The sequence below is a fragment of the Theropithecus gelada genome, chromosome 1 (genome assembly GCF_003255815.1).
Source record: "Theropithecus gelada isolate Dixy chromosome 1, Tgel_1.0, whole genome shotgun sequence".
In the NCBI taxonomy this organism is placed as follows: Eukaryota; Metazoa; Chordata; class Mammalia; order Primates; family Cercopithecidae; genus Theropithecus; species Theropithecus gelada.
This window is the reverse complement of record NC_037668.1, coordinates 75,769,762-75,790,219: the sequence shown is the minus strand read 5'-3', so window position 1 is coordinate 75,790,219 and position 20,458 is coordinate 75,769,762. Positions and strand designations below refer to the sequence as shown.

Here is a 20,458-nt window from a genome sequence, read left to right as displayed (position 1 = left end):
CAATGCCAGGACGTACTGGCCTAATATTTCCTGGGGTCAAGTAATTACTGGGTCTCCTAATTTTCCTTCCAAAACAAAGAACCTCTTTATTTCCTTCAGTATCTTTCCCTCTAAGTGTAAATTAATGCATTGACAGTAACCCTGAATTGGAGGCCAGGAGACCGTAGGGTCTGGCTGCTGTCGGTGTGCTGCCTGTCAGCCCGGAATTCGCTGACCCTGGGCAAGGTGCACCTCCAGCGGCCTGCCTTGTGCACAAACAAGGAGCTCGTTGGCTGGCTGGGCTCTCAGTCTATCGCCAACATGCTGGGATTTACAGTTTTGGATAGTTAGTAAAGTAATGTACTGTTCTCCCACAAGCTACCCATCCCAACACATACTTTTCATTTGTGCTAGAATCAGACAGGAAAATGTTATGAGTTGGTCTAAAGCTTGCAAGTGGTCAGTGGGCACTCCAGGGATTTTTCTGGATGGAAAATGGCTTTGCCTAAGAGAAATGACAGTCCCCTTCTCATGTCCTTTATGCCTAGCCCTGACTTGGATCTGTAGAAAGGACCCCTGTCTGCATACCTCTCCTCAGCTCCTACACACACACGCGCACACACACACACACACACACTCCCCAAAGTCGGAGCTTAGGTCATAGAAAATGACAAACAACTGGGGTTGGAGATCAGGTATACATTTTTAGGGGAGGAGCCTGGAAAGTACCCAGAATATGTACATTTCTTGGGACTAATTGTAATGGAATCCTTTCCTCCCAAGCCAGATTCTGAAACTTGACTTGGCCTTGCAAGATTTTAAAGCACTTTCTCATCTATGGTCTCAGCTGGTGGAGCAAAGTAGCTGACACCCCAGACCTACCCTCCAAAAAGAAAAGTGTATTCACCGTGATGAATGTGAAGTAGCTGTTTAAATAGGTGTGCTATTTTTAATAGGTGTTCTGCTTTCAAAGTGCTCTTGGCATATATCTTCTAATGGTTGGATTTAAAAGTTATATGACTTCCTCCCTTCTTGCCAGAGCAGGACTCTTGGTCCCCCTTTCTCCACCCTCCACATGAAACACCACCGGTGAAGGTTTGACTTGGCCAAGCATGAATATTCTCAGGTGGTGTGGCAGTCCTTGGCACTCATGGCAATTGCTAATCATGAGAGTTTCCCTTCATTGCCGACTTCCTCTGTGCCTGGCACTGGTCTGAGGGCTTAATATACATATATTGTATCTTTTAATCTTCCCAACAACCCCTGAGGTAGTTGCTTTCACCCCCATTTTATAGATGAGGAAACGGAGCCTGTGGGAAGTGAAATGATTCACTCAAGATCATACATCTAAGACAGGGCAAAGCTAGGTTTTCAATGTGGGTCTTTCAGGCTCCAAAGCCCTGGCTCTTTACCATGGCCTGTGTATGGTCTCTGCCTCCCATCCCCACCTCCCTCTGCACCTCCCTCTGGGCTACCCTGACTCTACTCTGTTGCCTTCGGCCTCACTGCCTTGCCTCTCCTCTACTCCTGCAGCAGAGGGACTTGAACTCCTTCCTGTGGACGATTCGTCGTGATCCGCCGGCCTACCTGTTTGGCACTATCCACGTCCCCTACACCCGTGTCTGGGACTTCATCCCGGACAACTCCAAGGCAGCCTTCCAGGCTAGCGCCCATGTCTACTTTGAGCTGGACCTGACAGACCCCTACACCATCTCGGCCCTGGCCAGCTGCCAGCTGCTGCCGCACGGGGAAAACCTGCAGGATGTGCTGCCTCGCGAGCTTTACTGGCGCTTGAAGCGCCACCTGGACTACGTCAAGCTGATGATGCCCTCCTGGATGACGCCCGCTCAGCGGGGCAGGGGGCTCTATGCTGACTACCTATTCAATGCCATCGCGGGCAACTGGGAGCGCAAGAGGCCCGTCTGGGTGATGCTCATGGTGAACTCGCTCACCGAGAGGGACGTGCGCTTCCGCGGGGTGCCTGTGCTCGACCTCTACCTGGCCCAGCAGGCTGAGAAAATGAAGAAGACCACAGGGGCTGTGGAGCAGGTGGAGGAGCAGTGCCATCCCCTCAACAACGGGCTCAACTTCTCCCAGGTAGGCATGCAGGGCCCCAGGCTGGAGCTGACAGCCCAGGGCGCCTGAGTCCTCTTCTCCGATTGTCTTTCTTCTCCGACGGGGAGCGGGAGGCAGCCAGAGTCAGGTCCTTTTTCTGGAAGGAGAGGTTCTTTTGGGCTGCAAGGCAGCACTTGGCTGCTCTGGTAGTATCAGTTGAGAGTGGTGTGTACTGGAATTTGGGGTAAGAGTCTGAGTGTTTGCTTCTATTGCGGCAGTATTACATGTTGGGGATGTACACTCCTCACCTGCTGTGCTTGCCTGGGCAGAAAGAATTTCCCTCAGAGCATCGGAGTGATCAAAAACAAAAAGAGGGGCTTCCGGTGTGTGTCAGGCCTTCCTGAGGCCCTGGAGGCTGTCTTGAGGCTGGTGTGTGGACAGTGCCCGAGAAAACAAGAGGAAGGCATAGCTCCCGGGGCTGAGCCGACAAGGAGTTGCCCGGGACCTGGCGACAGTAGAGTGCTGCTTGCCATTTGAGGTTAAGCACCATCAGTTTCCCAGCTCTGTGCAAAGCTCTAAGTGACCCTCAGACCGCCTCCCTAAGGCCAGGAGAAAGTCAGCCAGGACAGTTTTAAGGTTAATAATTTCAGAGAAGTGTGTTCACTTAAAGGTTGACAGTCCTGATTTCTGAACCTCCGAAGTAGGAGAAAAGGGAGGGGCTTAAGAGGTTTAAAGTCTCTGGCTGCCAGAGATCTGATACAGCAAAATGTCATTAAAAGCCCTGTCTCCATGGACAGAGGTCACTTGCTACTCACTGGCCCCAAACTCAACTCTGAGACCCTGGGAACAATGAGTTCACATCTGTGTCTTGAGAACGGGACTGTCAATCCCAGGATGGGGACTCCTTCAAGGAGGCCCCAAGATGGGGCTTGGGCCAATTTCCTGAGTGAGGCATGGCTCAGAGACATGCTGCCCATTAAGGAGAGAGCCTCATAAATTGACTGGACCAGAAACTACCACTGGAATCAGACCTGCTTGCTGCCCCGGAGATGTTGCAAGCTCTTCACCAGGGAAACAGCGGCAGAAACTGATCCCCTTTCCAAGATCTCTGGCCTTTGTTTTTCCAAGGGAAATGCAATATTGTCCCTGGGGAGGTAAGAAGCCAGATTGATTTGCCGGCCAAATGAAAGGCGGGTTTGTCGGTTCTCCTGCTGGCTCTCCCATAATTGTGGAGTCCTTACCCAGAGGGCCCCAGTGGCAGGAGCATTGGGGCAGTTAGTCACGCCCTGCAGGGTTCTGACTACGCCTGACTCCTTCTCCACGGGGGAAAATCCTGTGTATTCTCTGGCCCAGTGCTGATTCCTCTGAACATAGCCGCTTTCTCCCTCTGAAGTGACTTTTCCCTTGCCAGCCTCGGGAGCTGATATTATCTGTGTCGGGACCCCCGGCGCTCACCGCCCATCTCATTTCGGAGGCAGGTTTGTGGGAGGCCTCTCTGTTCAGAGGCCTAGGTCTGGCCTCGATATCTTTTTTAGAGGTGAGGTATCTACCATCGCTCTCAACACCCTCTTTGCACCAACCACAGAGGAATCCGACAAAGGCTGAAGGGAGCACACACAAACTCTGGCTAAGCAGCCCCTAGCTTTAATCTGTCTCTCTTAAAACAACAAAACTATCTTTCTTTGGGGTCTGGAAACACTGCTGTTTAACCAAATGATGGCTTTGGTAGGGTGAAAGCATTTGCTAGAAAGTGTGTGTGAGGTTATGTTTTAGGAAAAGTTACTGAGAGCCGTTCATCGGCCGGGAGGGAGCCTGCTGACAGTCTCCAAAGCTCATGCTTGAAGATCAAACAGACTTCAATCTCTGTTTCAAAAATGTGCCCACCCGTCACCAGCTTGGGCCCACTCTTGACATTGTTTTTGGGTCCAGCTCCTCAAAAGAGCTGCAGAAAGCAAGTCCCGCACAAAAGAAAACAGAACTCCCCTTAGTTCCTTAATCTCCATACCCTTCACCACCTGCCTGAGTGTCCAATCATGCCAATTTGTCCTGTTATCATTTTGTAGGGAGGCGATGAAATCTCTCCTCCATCCCCTTGGGCAGCCTTGGACTAAATGGGAAGGGTGGGATTCTGGAGCCTAGGCAGATGAGGTCATTAGGGATCCAAAAATTCAAAATCAGAAATGCAACAGCCTTCTCAGTAAAATTGCATGCATGCGTGCACAGTTTGATATGAACATCTGTGATGCATTAGTGTACTGAAATATCTGTTAAGTGCATCAGATTTTTATTTTTTCTTTCCTTGCAGCATTACTGTTATTGCAAAATATTTGGGTTGGGGGGGCAGTGAGAGAAGAAGGCAGGAAAAATAAGGCTTAAAAGACTGTCTTTTTGTTAAGATCTGGGATTTTAGTATTAATATTGTTTTTAAAATTTTTGTAATTTTTTCTGGATAGAAATAGCATAATTTTGCTTGTTGAATGGAGAAAGAAAGCTTAAGTTTTGGAACCCCGGAAAAAGCTTCTTCCACCCTTGCACAGCTTGGGAGATCAGATCTATTGTTAGGTTTTGGTGTTTGATTTCAAAATAAACTGAGGGTGCTAGACCCAACATCTCCATGACTTTGCTATGTGACCTTGGGCAAGTCACTTCCTCTCTCTGGGCCCTGTTTTCTGGGTCTGTGAAATGAGACACTGAGATGAGGTCATCGTTCAAGCTCCTTCCAGCCCTGACATTCCATAGGATGATTCTAATCAATTCCACGTGCCAGGCACCCTGCAGGAGGCTCCACACGCTTTTCCATTGCATTGAATTCTCATAACAATCCTATGGCTTTCTAAGGTGGGCATCCAGAAATGTTGAATGACTTGCCCAAGGTCACATAGCTAATAAGGAACAGAGCCAGTCAGCCTGACTCTGTATGAAGGACAGTGTTCTCCCGGCTTCCACACACTGTTTCTCTAGACTTCCTCCTGTTTAGGTATTTGATATCTTCCGTAATCATTCCTTAGTTCTTTCTTCTGTTTCTCTCTCCCCTTTTGAACTTGAGGGCTTAACATTTTATTTCTTGGAAAATTTATACTTGTAGAGATATTATTTCTTTCGGCTATGAGGCTGGTGGTGAGGCAGGTCTCTAAAGGTTTTCTTGATGTGTTATAGACAGCTCAGCACAGTGGGCTGGAGATAGCAGACTTGCTTCCAGGTGTCCGTCCCAGCCTCAACAGTAAAACCAATGACTTGTATAAAATCTTGGACAAGACTTGGTGTGCCCATCCATCCCATGGGGCAGTAATTACCAGTCTTTCAAAGTTGAGCTTGTTTTGTGGGGACATGAGAAGATACTACCTGTGGGAGGTTGTTGATGGGTTAAAACGACTACCTGGATGTTGGTTTTGTGCTTGGCAAACAGTCTAGGCTGGCTTCTGGGCAGGGAAAGAGGAAGGCTACATGGGAAGTTGCCACTCCCAGCAGCCATATCCACTCTTTACCCCTTGCTGAACATAGTAAAGTTGGAGTATTAGGAGGTGGTGAGCCCCTGCCCTCGGGGGCCCCAGGATGCCTAAGTCTCGAGTCCAGATCTTATGACAAGCTTGAGACCTGCAGATTTCTATCAGCTCTGCCTGCTGCCTCCAGGGACTGGTACCAGCTGCCACTACTTCTACCTCTAGGGGACCTGAGTCCTCCCCTTCAACTCCCTGCATGGCAGAGGTGGAGACACTGGATGAGACCTCTAAGTTGCATGGTCCTCTCTCTGAGGTGTAATAAGAAAACAAGGACTCTGCTATTCTGTACTTTACCAAGCACGCGACCATTACCCATCTAATATGTGTAGTGCCTGAACACTGAAGCATGCCTGCCAAAGGTGTGCAGAATGTTTGTAAAATTCTACAAGTCCCTCACAATACCATTTATTGAGTTTTGTCTCTATTCAGGGTGCTGCATTAGACCTCATAATTACATTATCTCCAATCCTCACAGAGATGCAACAAGGTTTATTATCGTATTTATTTTTAAGACCATAAATTGAGACCTGAAAAGGTGAAGTCATTTGGCTGTGGATTACACAGACAGGCCAAGTGGACTCAGTGTTCAAACTCAGGTGAGTCCATTGCCACAACCCCTGCTTTTCCAGTGTCTGAAAAATGATCTGGTTTTTATTAGATGACATTTCTGCTGAATTGTGTGTGTGTGTGTGTGTGTGTGCTGGAATGGTGGTAGATCATCATTCTTTACTGAAAAAGAAAGAGAGAGAGAGAATTGAAAAGTGCTGGAACTGATTTTCTCCTTGGCTTATAAATTGGATCTCAAGGTGATTCTAAAATAGGAGTTCTCAAAGACATTCTGGGCATCAGCTACTCCCCTGGAATATGTCCCCAACTTTCTAAGCGACCCCTGTGAAGACATACACACACCCCCACCGCTAATATAGGCTAAGCCTGCACAGTTGAATAAAGATCTCTTTGGTTTATAGTCAGAGCTCCTATGTCTATACCCTGGGGGCCAGCAGGTATTAGTAAATACTCAGTAAATATTTGGAGCATGAATGAATTAATGAGCAAATGGTCAGAAATCATGATGTGACCATCCCTGATTCCGTTCCACCATGCAGCACCATTGAAATGATTCTGTTCCACCATGCAGCACCATTGAACTGATTCTGTTCCCCCATGCAGCACCATTGAACTGATTCTGTTCCCCCATGCAGCAAGCACCATTGGACTGATTCTGTTCCACCATGCAGCACCATTGAACTGATTCTGTTCCACCGTGCAGCACCATTGAACTGATTCTGTTCCACCATGCAGCACTATTAAACTGATTCTGTTCCACCATGCAGCACCGTTGAAGGAATGAACAATGAAGAAAAGTATAAATCAAAGTGAAGAGCTCCCCTCTGAACTTTGAAAGTTCCCTTCCATCCTATAAGGACATAAAATGTCAAAATTATCATGTAGGCTACTACAGCAAAATACCTTACAGTGGGTAATTTATAAACAACAGAAATTATGGCTCACAGTTCTGGAGGCTGGGAAGTTCAAGATCAAGGTACCAGCAGATTGTGTGTCTGGTGAGGGCCTGTTTCTCATAGATGATGCCTTCTGTGTGTTTACATAGTGGAAAGGGTGAACAAGATTCCTCTAGCCTCTTTTATAAGGGCCCTAATCCCATTCGTGAGTGTAAAGACCTCATGAACTAACCTACTCCCAGAGGTTCCACCTCTTCAGATCATCACCTTGGTGGTTAGGTTTCAACATACGAACTTTGGAGGGACACATACATTTGGACCACAGCATAGGCAGGTCATATTCAAAGCAGGTTCTAATCCTGATCCTGTTACTACCTTGCCTGTAACTTTGGGCCAGCCCTTTTCCCTCTCTAGGTCTAAGTTGCCCCTTAGTCCCATGAGAGTGCTGGGCTAGGTGATTTCCAGTGTTGGCCCAGTGTGAGGCTTATCTTTGACCCATATTTTGGAGAGCCTAGGCCAACCCACTCTGATATTTTGAGCCTGAGTTACCCGTAGTTGGGAGGGGCTGGCAGGCTTGTCTTTGGCAGTTGCTGCTGATACCTATTTGTCCAGAGCCTGTTGGTTCCAGTGGGTGATTCTGCTGCCAGGCTTCAGACAGGAGAGCCCCAGCCTGTCACGGCACAGTCTGCTGGGCACCCACCCAGCCTCAGCTACTCTCCTTCATTGTGACTCTTCTCCCTCTGTTGCTCCTCACTCATTCAACCAGAGCACCTCACTGTGCTGTGCCAGTGAAGGGTCTGGGAAGAGACTTGGAAATGTGTCTTTGCCTGCTGGGAATTCATTACCTGAGGATGCACCCCATTGCTTTTATGCCCTGAGAGGTGGGTATTATTAGTCCTGTTTGCAGCATGGAAACTGAGGCACAGAGCACCTGAGTATTAGTCTCTCCTGTGCCCTGGTTCTCTGCACTTCAGATAGAGACCCTGTTTTTCCTTCCCCTTTCGGTTGCATGCTCCCACCTTTCAGAACCATTCTCTGATTTCCTGTCCTCCAAGAATAGCCATTCTTGAGTCCTCCAGCCCTCTCTGGGCCTCTGTGGCAGCCCTGGAGCCCACAGTGTTATACCTTGTCAGATCTCTTGTCAGATCTATGTGCCCTCCTTAGAATAAAGGGACCAAGCCGCCCCCGAGACCCCAGACACCCCTGGAGGACCTCGGACCATGCCGAAGCCTTTTCTCCCCGGAAGTCATCCACAGAGGGAGAGCCCCTCCATCACTGTGGAATTAAACACAGGCTGGCATCTCCCACACCGTACACCTCCAGAACCTGGACTGAGGTTCAGAAGAACAGGCTTCTTCTGGCACGACCTTCACCTTCTACTTCTGTAGTCTGCCACACCCGCTCTCTCTCCCCCACAGAGCCATCTGGTTAGGAGCTGCTCAGCAAATGTCCGTCACCGGGTGTCCCCCAGCAGCGACCCCTGGGCATGTGCACACTCAGATTATTTCTGTGCCCAGAGGGCTGTTTGTGAAGAACCTCTGCAGGCATGGAGAGCTCTGTCCATCCCTTCTCCATAATCTGGTTCATTCATATCTTAATATTTAATACATTATCTAAATGTAGGGGGAAAGCACACGCAGAAGCAGGAGCACAGGATGGCTTACGCACCTCCATCAGAGGAGAGTGAGGTCCTAAAGCTGGAGGTGACCAAAATGTCATGAGATATTCTAGTCTTAGAATTGGAAGTTCACAGCAGGAAGACTTCCAGGCTCAGAATCTCCAACCATAAACCCAAATTCTGAGGCTCAAGGAATCTAAGAATGGTGAAATCTCAGAACATTAGCCTCAGAGACATTTTGGGACTCGAAGAATCTTCACGTCATGAAATCCTAGCCTCTTAGCTTTGAAGAATTGTCAGCTCATGGACACAGACTTCTAAAATCTTAGAGTTGGAAGGGGCCAGCTCTCAAGAATTCCGAGAAGCCTCATCCGCAAACATATTGTCTGATCTTCCCCCAACCCGCTCTCCAATCTCAGGCCAAGCAGAGAAAACCTGACCGGCAAAGCACTTTCTGACGGAGATAAAAATGGGAGCGTGCCTTTGTTAATAGTTCCCATTTGGACGTCTCTCAAAGCCAGGAAGAGGTCGCCTGGTAATGCAGCTTTCCTAGGGAGGAAACAAGAATGCCGGCGAGCGCCACAGCCTGCCAGCCAGGCTGCTGATGTTCTTTTCCCCTTCAGTTTGCTTCTAAATATTATCCACTTCACTCCCTTTTATCTCCCATCACTGGCTCTCTGTCCGCCCACTTAATCCACAGGCAGCCGGTGGCCGAGCCTTCAGTTCTGTTCACTGGCTGCCAAGCCGTCTCGCCAAGCAGCTCCTCCAGGATCCGCAGGCTTTTAAATCTGTGCACTATATCCGCTGGAACACAAAAACTGTTGCCCCAAGCTTGGAAAAGCTGTTGCTTCTGCTAGGTCCCCTCCCTCTTTAGGAATTTCCTCCTTTTCTATTCTGTTTCTGAATCCTGAAATTTTTCAAGGCTCAGCTCAAAGCTGTACCTCCTCCAGGAAGTCTTCCTAGAATGTTCCCAGGTCTAACCTGCTTGGAAAGACTTGGGCCAAAGCTTTACTTAATGACCCAGCCACATATATTTTTCCCCTCTGTGGAATTCTTTATGGCATTTTATGACATTCTTTCAGCACATATATATTTTATTTATAATTTTTTCTCAGGCAATCTTATATTCTTTTCTTTTCTGATTCAAACCTAGCTCAAAATGTGCTCACAATTGATTACAAAATTAGATGGAATGTTCCCCAGTTCTGAAGTTGGGGCTTTGTGGTATATTCTGTGGTTGGAGTGTTGGCAGCTCTGGATGCTAAAAAGGGACTGTGTCTTGGCCTCTGTAATTCTCAGAAACCTCTTAGGCTTTGCACCTGAGACATATTCAGTACTGTTGCTGGCCCATTTGGTCAAAACTTTGTAACATTCATGGGTCCCCATTGGATTCATTAATCTCCATCCTGGGATATTTTGGGGTTTTTTCCCCTCTTTTTCAACTGTTACTTGCAAACAAGTCTCTTTTTTTCTCCTCTTCGCTATCCAGAGCACACATGATTTTCTCCAGGCTCACTGCATCCCTCCACTTATTTTCATGTTAAAATGCTTCATTTTATTCTTCGCTTGCTATCTTGGTTTTGGAGCACCAGGGTTGCTGAGCTGTATGATTTCCCCCTCCCTCCCTGTCACATACACTCCTTGGTTATGCCTCCATGCATTTGCTTATGTTGTTCCCTCTACCTGGGAGCCCCTTCCCAGTTTTTATTTTCTGGCTGACTCTTACTCCTCTGAATGGGTAAAGGCCCCTGAGGACCATCCGTGTTAAAAGCTTGGGCTCATCAAACAAATGTCACTCTACAGCAAGACTTTTAACCATAGTCATCAGATTGGAGGATGCCATGTAATCATAACTCAGTAGTCTGAGTTTAGGTGCAACAATGTGATTGGCTTTTAGCATTGTTTTTTGAAAGAACTGGTGGGTAAGTTGTACTTGGGCCACACTGAATGCCTGGCTTTCCTGGAAAAGAGCCATGAGGTCATCAGGCCAGGCCTATAAAAGTCAGGGCCCTGGGGCCATCTCTGAGGGACAGAGATGTGTGGTCTCTGCCTATGCACCTGTTGCTGGATTCTGTGTTCCTTCTGAAGGACTTAGACAAGGTGGTTTCCTTGGGAGAACCCGGGGTTTTCTGATCAGCAGCTGACCACCCCTACCCTGAATGCTGACACTCCTTCACCTTCATTCTTGGGATTCTCCCTTTTCTTCGCATTGACTCAGGAAGGGCAGGAGGAGACATTAAGCTCATTCCCACCTCCCTTATTCAAAGGAACATCCTGGTCTCATTCTACCTTCAGAACCGAAAGTCAGTCTTTAAATTTACACATCGTAGTGCAGACTCAGTTCAGGAGTCCCCTGCACTGGAAAACTTCCAGACATTGGCTGGTTGGCCCAGTACTCCTTCAGTTCCCAGAATAAGTGCACTTATTGGGAGTATAGTAACCTTGGGGTAGTTACATAACCTGTCTGTGAGTCAGTTTTCGCATGTCAACTCTATAGGATTGCTGTGAGGATTAGTTGATTAATGTAAAGCACTACAGCACAGTGCCACACACAAATGCTCAGTACATACTAGCTCATAGTTATTACTTCATTTTCAAATTATCATTATACAACTTTTCAAGAAATGTTTGTTAGTTCCTACTGAGTGCCAGACATGGGATAAGTGCTGGACATAGTGAGAGAGAAAAACATTGCTGTTGCCCAGGTGCTTCCTTTCTGGGTAGGGACAGGACACAGCATCCCTGCAGGTGCCACGAGGAGGGAGGCTGTGGCTTGTCTTGTGGTGTGTTGTGGGAGTACAGAAGAGGCGCAGCTTCCTCGGCCCTGAGGAGATCCAGGAAGGCTTCCTGAAAGCAGCCCAGGTGAACCTGAGATCGGAAGGAGTAAAAAAGCTAGGTAAAGGCTAGGGAGTACTAAGTTCAGGAGATTGGAGGCACCTACGCTAGAGGACGGGGCGCGAGTTGTGCATTTTGAGGGCCGTGAGCCAGTTCAGCTTGGCCACTCTCTGCATGGACTGTGACTAGAGAGAGACCATACTGCATAAAGCCGCCTGCTAGTGTCCCTCCACCTCCAGTTCACGTTGGCGCTAGCCCGAGAGGCTTGCATGACTGTGCCCATTTCACACCCTGGCGCAGAGGCGAGTGCTCTGTGCATGACGCGCTTGGCCCGGGCCGTGCCGCCTCTCTGGCCTGGCCTCCGCGAGCGCAAGTGCACGTTAACTAAAAGAGCAGCAGCTGGGCGGCCGCGGCTTTGGGGCCGCAGCGTGTTTGTCCCCGCCCGTCACTCGGTCAGGCGGCGACACAGGCGGGGCCCTGCGGACAGGCACGTCGGGGCGAGGCGAGTCCGCGTTCACACGGGGGAGGAGACAGCGCGGCGCGCGGCCAGCGCTGCCCGGGGAGCCACGGTGCAAAGATAAGAGGACAGGCCTTTCTTCCCCTCCTTGTCTTGTGTTTAAAGGATTTGCCTCCTTCCTCCCTATTAAGGTTATTTAAAGTTTCCTGGCCAGTGTTATCTCCGGGGGACTTAATGCGCCTTCAAGGCCGTTAGTAATTTAAGCCTTGGGTCCCGCTCGAAACCCCCTTTTAGAATGATACCGGCGGAGAAAGCCATTTGGAAATCTCTCTGGCTCATCTTTTAGCTTTAGTTCACACGGTTTCCCTTTCTTGAGCTGCTTGGCCTTGAGTCTGAAAAGAGACAAAAGCCTAAGTGGCAATGATAATTTCAACCATTTGCATCGCGGTTTGCAATTTCCAGAGGCTTTTCACATGCGCGACTGACATGCGCGACTGCGTTCCCTCCCTACCCCAACAAGGACACCAAGAAGAGTGTTAGTCTGTTCCTGGCGCCCCCTCCTTTTTTTTTTTTTTTTTTTTTTTTTTTTTTTTTTTTGCCAGTGTGGTTACTGAGCTCAGAAAGGGAACTGGATTTGCTTCAGAGTGCCAGGTGTTGAGACCCCAGATATCCAGCTGGGTGGCTCCAGCATCCCCTGGATTATAGTACATCTTTGAGCACCAGACCCTTTTTTGGGGCCGAGTTGCAGCTGGAAGAGCTGTGGATTGGTCATGGGATGGGTAAACTGAGCCACTTGGGGACTTCGGTGATAACAATGCTTCGTCATTGCGCTTGACCTTGACAGTCTTTTTTTTTTAACTTTTATTTTAGGTTCAGGGGTACATGTGCAGGCTTGTTACGTACGTAAACGACTGTCACAGAGGGTTTTTTTGTACAGATTATTTCATCACCCAGGTATTAAGCCCTGTACCCAATAGTTAGCTTTTCTGCTTCTCCCTCTCCTCCCAACCTCCATGTTGAAGTAGACCCCAGTGTCTGTTGCTCCCTTTTTTGTGTTCTTGAGTTCTTGTCATTTAGCTCCCACTTAGAAGTGAGAACATGCAGTATTTGGTTTTCTGTCCCTGTGTTAGTTTGCTGAGGTGTAATAGCCTCTAGTCCCACCCATGTTCCCACAAAAGACATGATCTCATTCTTTTTTATGGCTGCCTCGTATTCCATTGCATGTATGTACCACCTTTTCTTTATCCAGTCTGTCACCGATGGGCATTTAGGTTGATTCCATGTCGTTGCTATTGTGAATAGTGCTGCAGTGAACATTTCCATGCGTGTGTCTCCATGGTGGAATGATTTATAGTCCTCTAGGTATAGACTGTGATGTTTGTTGACCCAGCACTACAGAACCCGCATGCTGAGGCCTGCTGGTGGTCTTGGAGGTAATTTAATATTCTGCTTCCATCAGTAGTTTTCTGGGGAGGTTTTTTGATGGAGGTGGCTTTGAGAGAGACCTTGCAGGTGGAATAGGATTTGGGCCCCTGGGGATGGGGTGGAAAGGAAGCAGACTTACACGGAAGTGCCAGGATGGCAAAATGCAGAGGGAATGCAGAACAAGCCTTTCTACACTGCCTCCACTGGCTTTATTCTTTCTCTTTCCTATTCAGCCTTAAGAGAGCCATTGCTATTTAGTGACTGTTATATGCTAGGCCTCTGGTTTATCACAGTAAATTTCTAAAACAATCCTAAAAGGTAAGCATTTTTCCCCCATTTTGAGGACATTGAGGTCAAGTACTGTGTTCAAAATGATGGAGCCAGGATTTCTACTTGAATCTTTTGATACCTTAAGGAAGAAACTGGACTGGAGTTGGAAATCCAGCTCCTCCACTTTGGCTAGATGGCTGAACATCTGTTTCCACATCTGAAAAAATGGGGCTCACAGCAGTATTTACCTCCTGGGGTTGTTGTGAGGCATAAATGAGATAATGCATATAAACCACACAGCTGAGTGGCTGGCACACAGTAAGAGTTAATGAATGTTAACTGTGGTGGCTTAGGTGGTGGTCATTTTCATTATTATTATTGGCCCATTTTCACTATGTCTTTCTTGAACTGAGGCCCATCCCATACAAAAGATGGCTCTTGATCCTTTGGTCTTTCACACACTGAGCATCATCCAGTGCAGGGATGGGTTATTGGTTGGTCTGATGGGAACTATGTGGTCGGACCACCCAGAGCATGGCCATTTATTTTTCTGACCATCTGCAGTAGTGTAATGTCTGACTTTATTCATTCTGGCTTGCCTTCACTGTGGTCTCCCACTGCTCTCTGGAGTTGGTACACACCAAAAGGAGGGATCGAAAGGTTTAGGCCGGAATCCCCAGCTTGAGGCCCAGCTCTGCCCTGGGTTAGATTTGTGACCTGGGGCTCTTGCCTCTCAGCATCCTTTTCCTCTACTGCTCAGACAGGTTGGATGTTACCTAGCAACAGCTCAGAGCACTTGGGAGAATCCAGTGGGATCAAGTCTGAGAAGGCCTTTATCAGCCATCAGGTGCTCTATGCTCTCAGTAGTGCCAGAGGTGCATGTGTTTTTCCTCTTCTTTTTCTCCCAAAGAGAAATTCTCCGTAAATAATTAATTGAATTAGTTATTATTTAACTATTCATTCATTTATTTGTTCATTTCTTTGAAAAGCACTGCTGGGAGCTACACTGTGCCAGGCTCAGTTCTAGGTCCTGAGGGTTCAGAGAGGGATATGGGGCTGGTGAAGAAGGGGGTGGGGTTGAAGAGACTCAAGAGAGAGGTACCTTGCTGCAGAGTGCCAGGAATGATTCTGAGGCCTTTATGTGCACTGCCCCACTTATTCCACATGGCAGTCTCTCAGGTAGATTCAGCCTCATTGTACAGGTGAGGAAACTGAGTCACAGAGCGGTAATTCACTTGCCTGGGGTCACACAGCTAATGAGTGGAGGATCTGGAGTTTAAACACAGAAACTCTGGCTGCAGAGCCCTGTGCTCTTGACCTATCTGCATCTAAATAAAAGAGAGAATGTGGCCGGGTGCAGTGGCTCATGCCTGTAATCTTAGCACTTTGGGAGGCCAAGACAGGTGGATCACTTGAAGCTGGGAGTTCGAAACCAATCTGGTCAACATGGTGAAACCCTGTCTCTACTAGAAATACAAAAATTAGCCAGGCTTGGTGGTGCATGCCTATTATCTCAGCTACTTGGGAGGCTGAGGCACGAGAATTGCTTGAACTGAACCCGGGAGGCAGAGGTTGCAGTGAGCCAAGATCATGCCACTGCACTCTAGCCTAGGCGACAGAGCAAGACTCTGTCAAAAAAAAAAAGAAGAAAAGAGGGAATGTGACCCAGAGGAGGTGGAGCTGGAATCTGAGAGTAGAGGTGACAGCCCTTCTGAAACTGGAGATGTGATGAAAGGTAGGAGGCCAGGAGGTGACAGGGACAAGGAGTTGAGAGACTTCTGAGGGTCCCTCTTGAGGAAGGCTGTGGCCCTAGGAAGCAGAGGGTGAGAGAGTCCACTTTCTAGGAGCTAGAATGAGGAGGGAGAGTGAGGAGAAATTCTGTGGTGGGCATTCAGAGTAGAAGCTGACCTTTGCAAGTAAAGCAATGGCAGGGCAGGCTGAGGGGCCCAACAGACGTACAGGTGCTAAATTTGTAATGGCACCAGTCTGGATGGCTGGGATGCTTCTCTGCAGAGCTTTCTAGTGTAGGGCAGGGAGTGGGGAAATGTGATGGAGGGCCACCCCTTGCCTAGAGTATTTCTGTTCAATTTGCCTCAGTAGCTGGACAGAATGTCACTTCCAACCTATCATTCAATCCACTGTGTTAGTGTACTGATGAGCACTGACCCTGAGTCCCCCACCCCCATGGCTGCTGGGGCTTTGCAGAGCTCAGGTATCTGGAGGGTCCTGTGGATGCTACCAAATGGATGAGCCTGTATTCTTGCTGTCTGGGAGTTAGTTCTCTTTGCTGTTGCATATGCTCAATTGTATACAATAGACCAGCCTCCCCTCCTTGTGAGTACCTGGTTTGGCTTTAGTGTGATACCTCTTGAGCTGTATTGAAGGACAATTGGGCATGTCCTGGGTTCAGGAGTGGCACCATGTTATGGGGGGTGGGTGCTGATGGTGATATTGATCTGGATTCTCACATGTGGAGAACACTAGTGGGAAGCATGGGGAGACTAGGCAATTGACTATAGAAGCACACAGGGGTCACATAATGGAGGCCTTACAACCATGTTAAGAAGTTTGGGCCTGCTCCTGGGTGCATTGGGGGCCATTGTCCCTCACACTCATGTTCTGCATTTCAGAATTCCTTCTGGTTAATAATTGGCCCACCCACTCATTCCTCTGTTGGCTAAACTGGAACACCTCACCCAGGCTTGTCTATACCTTCCCAAGTCTCTTGCTTGAGCCAGAGCATAATGGTTCCCAGCTTCTGGGACAGGAACTCAGGACTGGATTTCCTTTAGAAACAAGGTGGTAAAAGCGGTCTGGTGACTGAATGAGACCAGAGTAGTTATATATTACAGAGGCTTTTGTGAGGGAGCCTGAGACCCTGACCACCATTTCTAACATCGTTGCTGGAGGATAACATTTCCCTGCATTTTGTGTCACTTATTTTATGTGATTTATTTGTGGGATTCCACCTGTTCAAAGTGGGGGCGGGGTAAGGCAGGCGATTCCTGATGTTCACCCCAGCCCCAGCAGAAGTAGGGGATGGGAGGATCTTTGGTCAGTGAATAGAGCACTGGATTGGGAGTCCCACAGCATGACCAGAGCAAGTCCCTCCCCTCGCTCAGCCCCCTTAGTGGGTGTGAGATTGGTTGGTAAACCATAAACCACACCCCTGCTGCTGCAAAGCCACTTTCTAAACTGGCTCTGACCTCACTGGAAAGTGGCATTTTAAATGTTATTGTCTTTTATATGTTCACACGTCTGTCTTCTTCGTTAAACTGAAGTTCTTTGCGGGAAGGAACCTCGCAGAATGAATCTGGGTTTCCCTGACCCCTGGCTTTGAGTACACATGCAGGGACCCTGTGTGTAGCTGTAAAATTATCGACCATGTCTACACATCATCACCTGAGTATCCTGGTAGAAAACAGGAAGCCCCCTTCCTGCATTGTTCCCAGATTTCTAGATGTTTGGTTCCAGGAGGCCAAGTACCTTGGCAGCCACCTCCACTTCCCACAACAGTCCCCAGGTGCTTTGGCTTTGGGAGGCCGTGACCACTGACAGCCTTCTCAGCCTCATGCTCTGACCAACTCCTGGTGCGGCTGTAGCATCCCCCTGATCCTCCATTCCCAAAGGGGCCCTAAGGGCTTTGACTGAGCCACCCTGTGGATGGGAGCTGCTTCTCCTTGGATTGGAGGAAACTTCCCAGCTCTTCCCCACAACCTCCTTTCTTGCGCTTCTGTGTTTTTCCCAGGGCACGGATCAGCGCTTCTGTTTGCTGGTCATTCCGTGATCCTCACACAATGTAAATGAAAGCTGCTAAAACCAATAAATTCAAACCATGTGTGGGGCACTGGGGAGGAGCGAGGACGTCAGAGGGCCGCAGTGTGAAGTGGCGTCAGCTCTGACGGCACCCGAGCTGATTTGTTTATGAGAAAAGTAAATATCCAAAGCCATAAACAGCCTTGGGTCTCTCATCATCGCTGGGATTCAAAGGCATTTCATAGGAACACACACTCTCTGTCTCATGTAAACAAAGCGAGATTCTCTGTGTGTGCTGACCTAAATTCTGCATTTTCATCTTTGGGAATGCCAGCCAGTCATTCGAGTCAGGATCCCACAGGCAGTGTGGGCCTGCGTTGGGTTGTCTTGTTTCCGGTTCTGGCAGTTGGCCTTGCACCTTGCTTTGCAGAGGGCTGCCCCATCGCCGCTCCTTGGCCTTAGAGCAGTCCTGGGTAGTTGTCTTAGTCTGTTCATGTTGCTATAACAAAATACCATAAGCTAGTTTGCTTATTAACAACAGAAATCTATTTCTCACAGTTCTGGGGGCCAGGAAGTCCAAGATGAAGACATTAGTAGATTCAGTGTCTGGTGAGGACCAGCTTTCTGGTTCATGGATGGTGCCTTGTCCCTGTGTATTTACATGGTGGAAGGGGAACTTTGGTTCCTTCAGTCCCCTATAAATGCACTAATACTATTCATGTGGGCTCCACTCTCAAGACCTAATGACCTCCCCAAATCCCCACCCTCCTAATACCATCACATTAGAGATTAGGTTTCAACATAGAAATTTGGGGGTGGAGGAGAGACACAAATTTGGTGGAGAATTTTGTGAATGGGAACATGTTATGGACATTTAGAGCATACCAGATGGATGGAATGGGGTGGCCATTCCCACCCCTGTAGGGATGAGGAGCAGGAAACCCAGAGATGTAAATCGACTTGCCCACGATCACGCATGAAATCAGGGCTGAACCAGGACATCTCCCTTTTCTTCTCCTTTAGAGCCCTGCAGCTCTTCGTTTCCTCTTCACGTAATGATACTTCTATTCTCCCTAACTCAGAATCCCAGAGGCATCCTTTTCAACTCCCCCTCATTTCCTTTCTCCTCCAATGTCTCCTGGAGCCTGTCCTTCCTCTTGGTTCGTGATTCCTATGTGTGTGTGTGTGTTTTTCATCCAGGCCATTCTTGTGCTTAAGAAAGAGCCCCAGGAATTAGCTAGACAGTCAGATATTTGGGGTTCTGATTTTTCTGCCTGCTGTAACTTTCAACAGATTCCTTCCCTGAGTGCCTCAGTCTTCACATAAGTAAAATGGAGATAAGAATACCTACCTTCTTAGGGCGATTGCTCAGGTAAATGGAGCTCAGGCATGTGAAAATGAACAGCGTGCCTAGTGGATGGTGGTTCACTTCATCCTACTTCCCTTCAGCCCTACACCCTTCAAGTGCCCTTCTATCTCACATATTAAAAATGGACTAACCTGACTGGGCGCAGTGGCTTGCACCTATTATTCCAGAACCTTGGGAAGCCAAAGTGAGTGATCACTTGAGGCTAGGAGTTCAAGACCATCCTGGCCAATGTGGTGAAACCCCATCTCTACTACAGATTTTAAAAATTGGCTGGTGGCATGGTGATGTGCACCTGTGGTCCCACCTACTCGGGAAGCTGAGGCATAAGAATCACTTGAACCTGGGAGGCAGAGGTTGCAGTGAGTGAAGATCGCACCACTGCACTCCAACCTGAGCAACAGAGCAAGACTCTGTCTCACAGAAAAAAAAAAAAAAAAAGGACTAAACCTTAAAATTGCATAGAGCAAAATACACCATCCACACATATACATAACTGAGTGCATGCAAAACTGGTGAAAGCTGAATCACATCAGTGGATTGTTATCAACATCAGTTTCCTGGTTTTAATATTGTACTATAGTTATGTAAGGTGTTACCACTGGGGGAAACTGGGTAAAGGGTATTATTTCTTACAACTGCATGTGAATCTACAATTATCTTAAAAGTTTAATTTCAAAAGTGGATCAATCTTCCCAACACCCCCAATTCATACACTCATTCATTCTTCTGTGCCTGCTGCATGCCAGGTACTTCTTATGTACCAAGCATGTATGCAAAAGAAAAGAATTCCAGCCCTATCTACCTCAGGTGCTCAAAGGTGTTTTCCCCTGACCACCCTATTGGAAACTGCAGATCACTCCCTTGAATTTACTTTCCTTTCTCCTTGCCCTTTTGTTCCATAGCAGCTGTCACCAATTGCATTCTATAGATTTTACATATTGCTCTTCACCCCATCACTACAATGCTAGCTCCGTGAGAGTAGAAATGTTTGTGTGTTGTGTGTATCCTTAGCACCTACAACATGTCTAGCACATAGTAGGTAATCGGTTAATGATTGTTGAATGACTGGAAGGTGACAGATAAGAAACAAGTACGCAAAGTACACAAATGATTAATAAGAAGTCAGAGAGGGATAAATGCTGAATGAAAACAAGCAAAGGAAGGGATTGGGGAGATAGTGGAGGAAATGTCATTTTGATCGTGGATTTTTGTACAAACCTTGCAGGCCTCCTAGTGTGTAAGGAGTAGAAGGTTGGCTTCTTAGATTATAATTCACTCATTAATTCTCTCTTTTATTCACTCACCAGATATTGCTTTGGGCCATTACTATGTGCAGAACCTTTTAGAGCAGGCAGAAATTAGGCAGGAAAGGATCTTGCCCCCAGGAAACTTACAGGTGGAGTAGGAGAGATGGGACAAAAATGCAAATGACACATGAAAAGGAACATGAAGAAGCAGGGGACCTCGAAGGTCTAGAAGGTCTTTTCTGGTCTGGCCCCAGCTCACCTACCAACCTCCTTTTCCATTGCCCCTCTAGGGAACCCCATAGCTCTACTCAGAGTACCCTCTGCAGTTGATTCTGGACTCTGTGCTCACCCTGGGGTGCGCTCTGTCCTTCCTCTTGTCACTCCAAATCCTGTTTCCTATTTCAGGTCCAACCTGGCCCTTCTTGCAGGAAGGTCTCTTTGACCACCCCACTCCCATGATCAGTTTTCTCTGAACATCTTTGCC

At 47.9% G+C, this 20,458-nt stretch overlaps 1 protein-coding gene across 1 annotated transcript in view; it reads left to right on the top strand.

Moving 5' to 3' along the window:
- TRABD2B (TraB domain containing 2B) overlaps positions 1-20,458 on the top strand; it is a 231,208-nt gene that overhangs the window by 1,285 nt on the left and 209,465 nt on the right. The window contains exon 2 of the mRNA XM_025369726.1: positions 1,513-2,076. Coding sequence (XP_025225511.1) covers positions 1,513-2,076 — 564 coding nt within the window. The remainder of the gene's footprint in view (positions 1-1,512; positions 2,077-20,458) is intronic.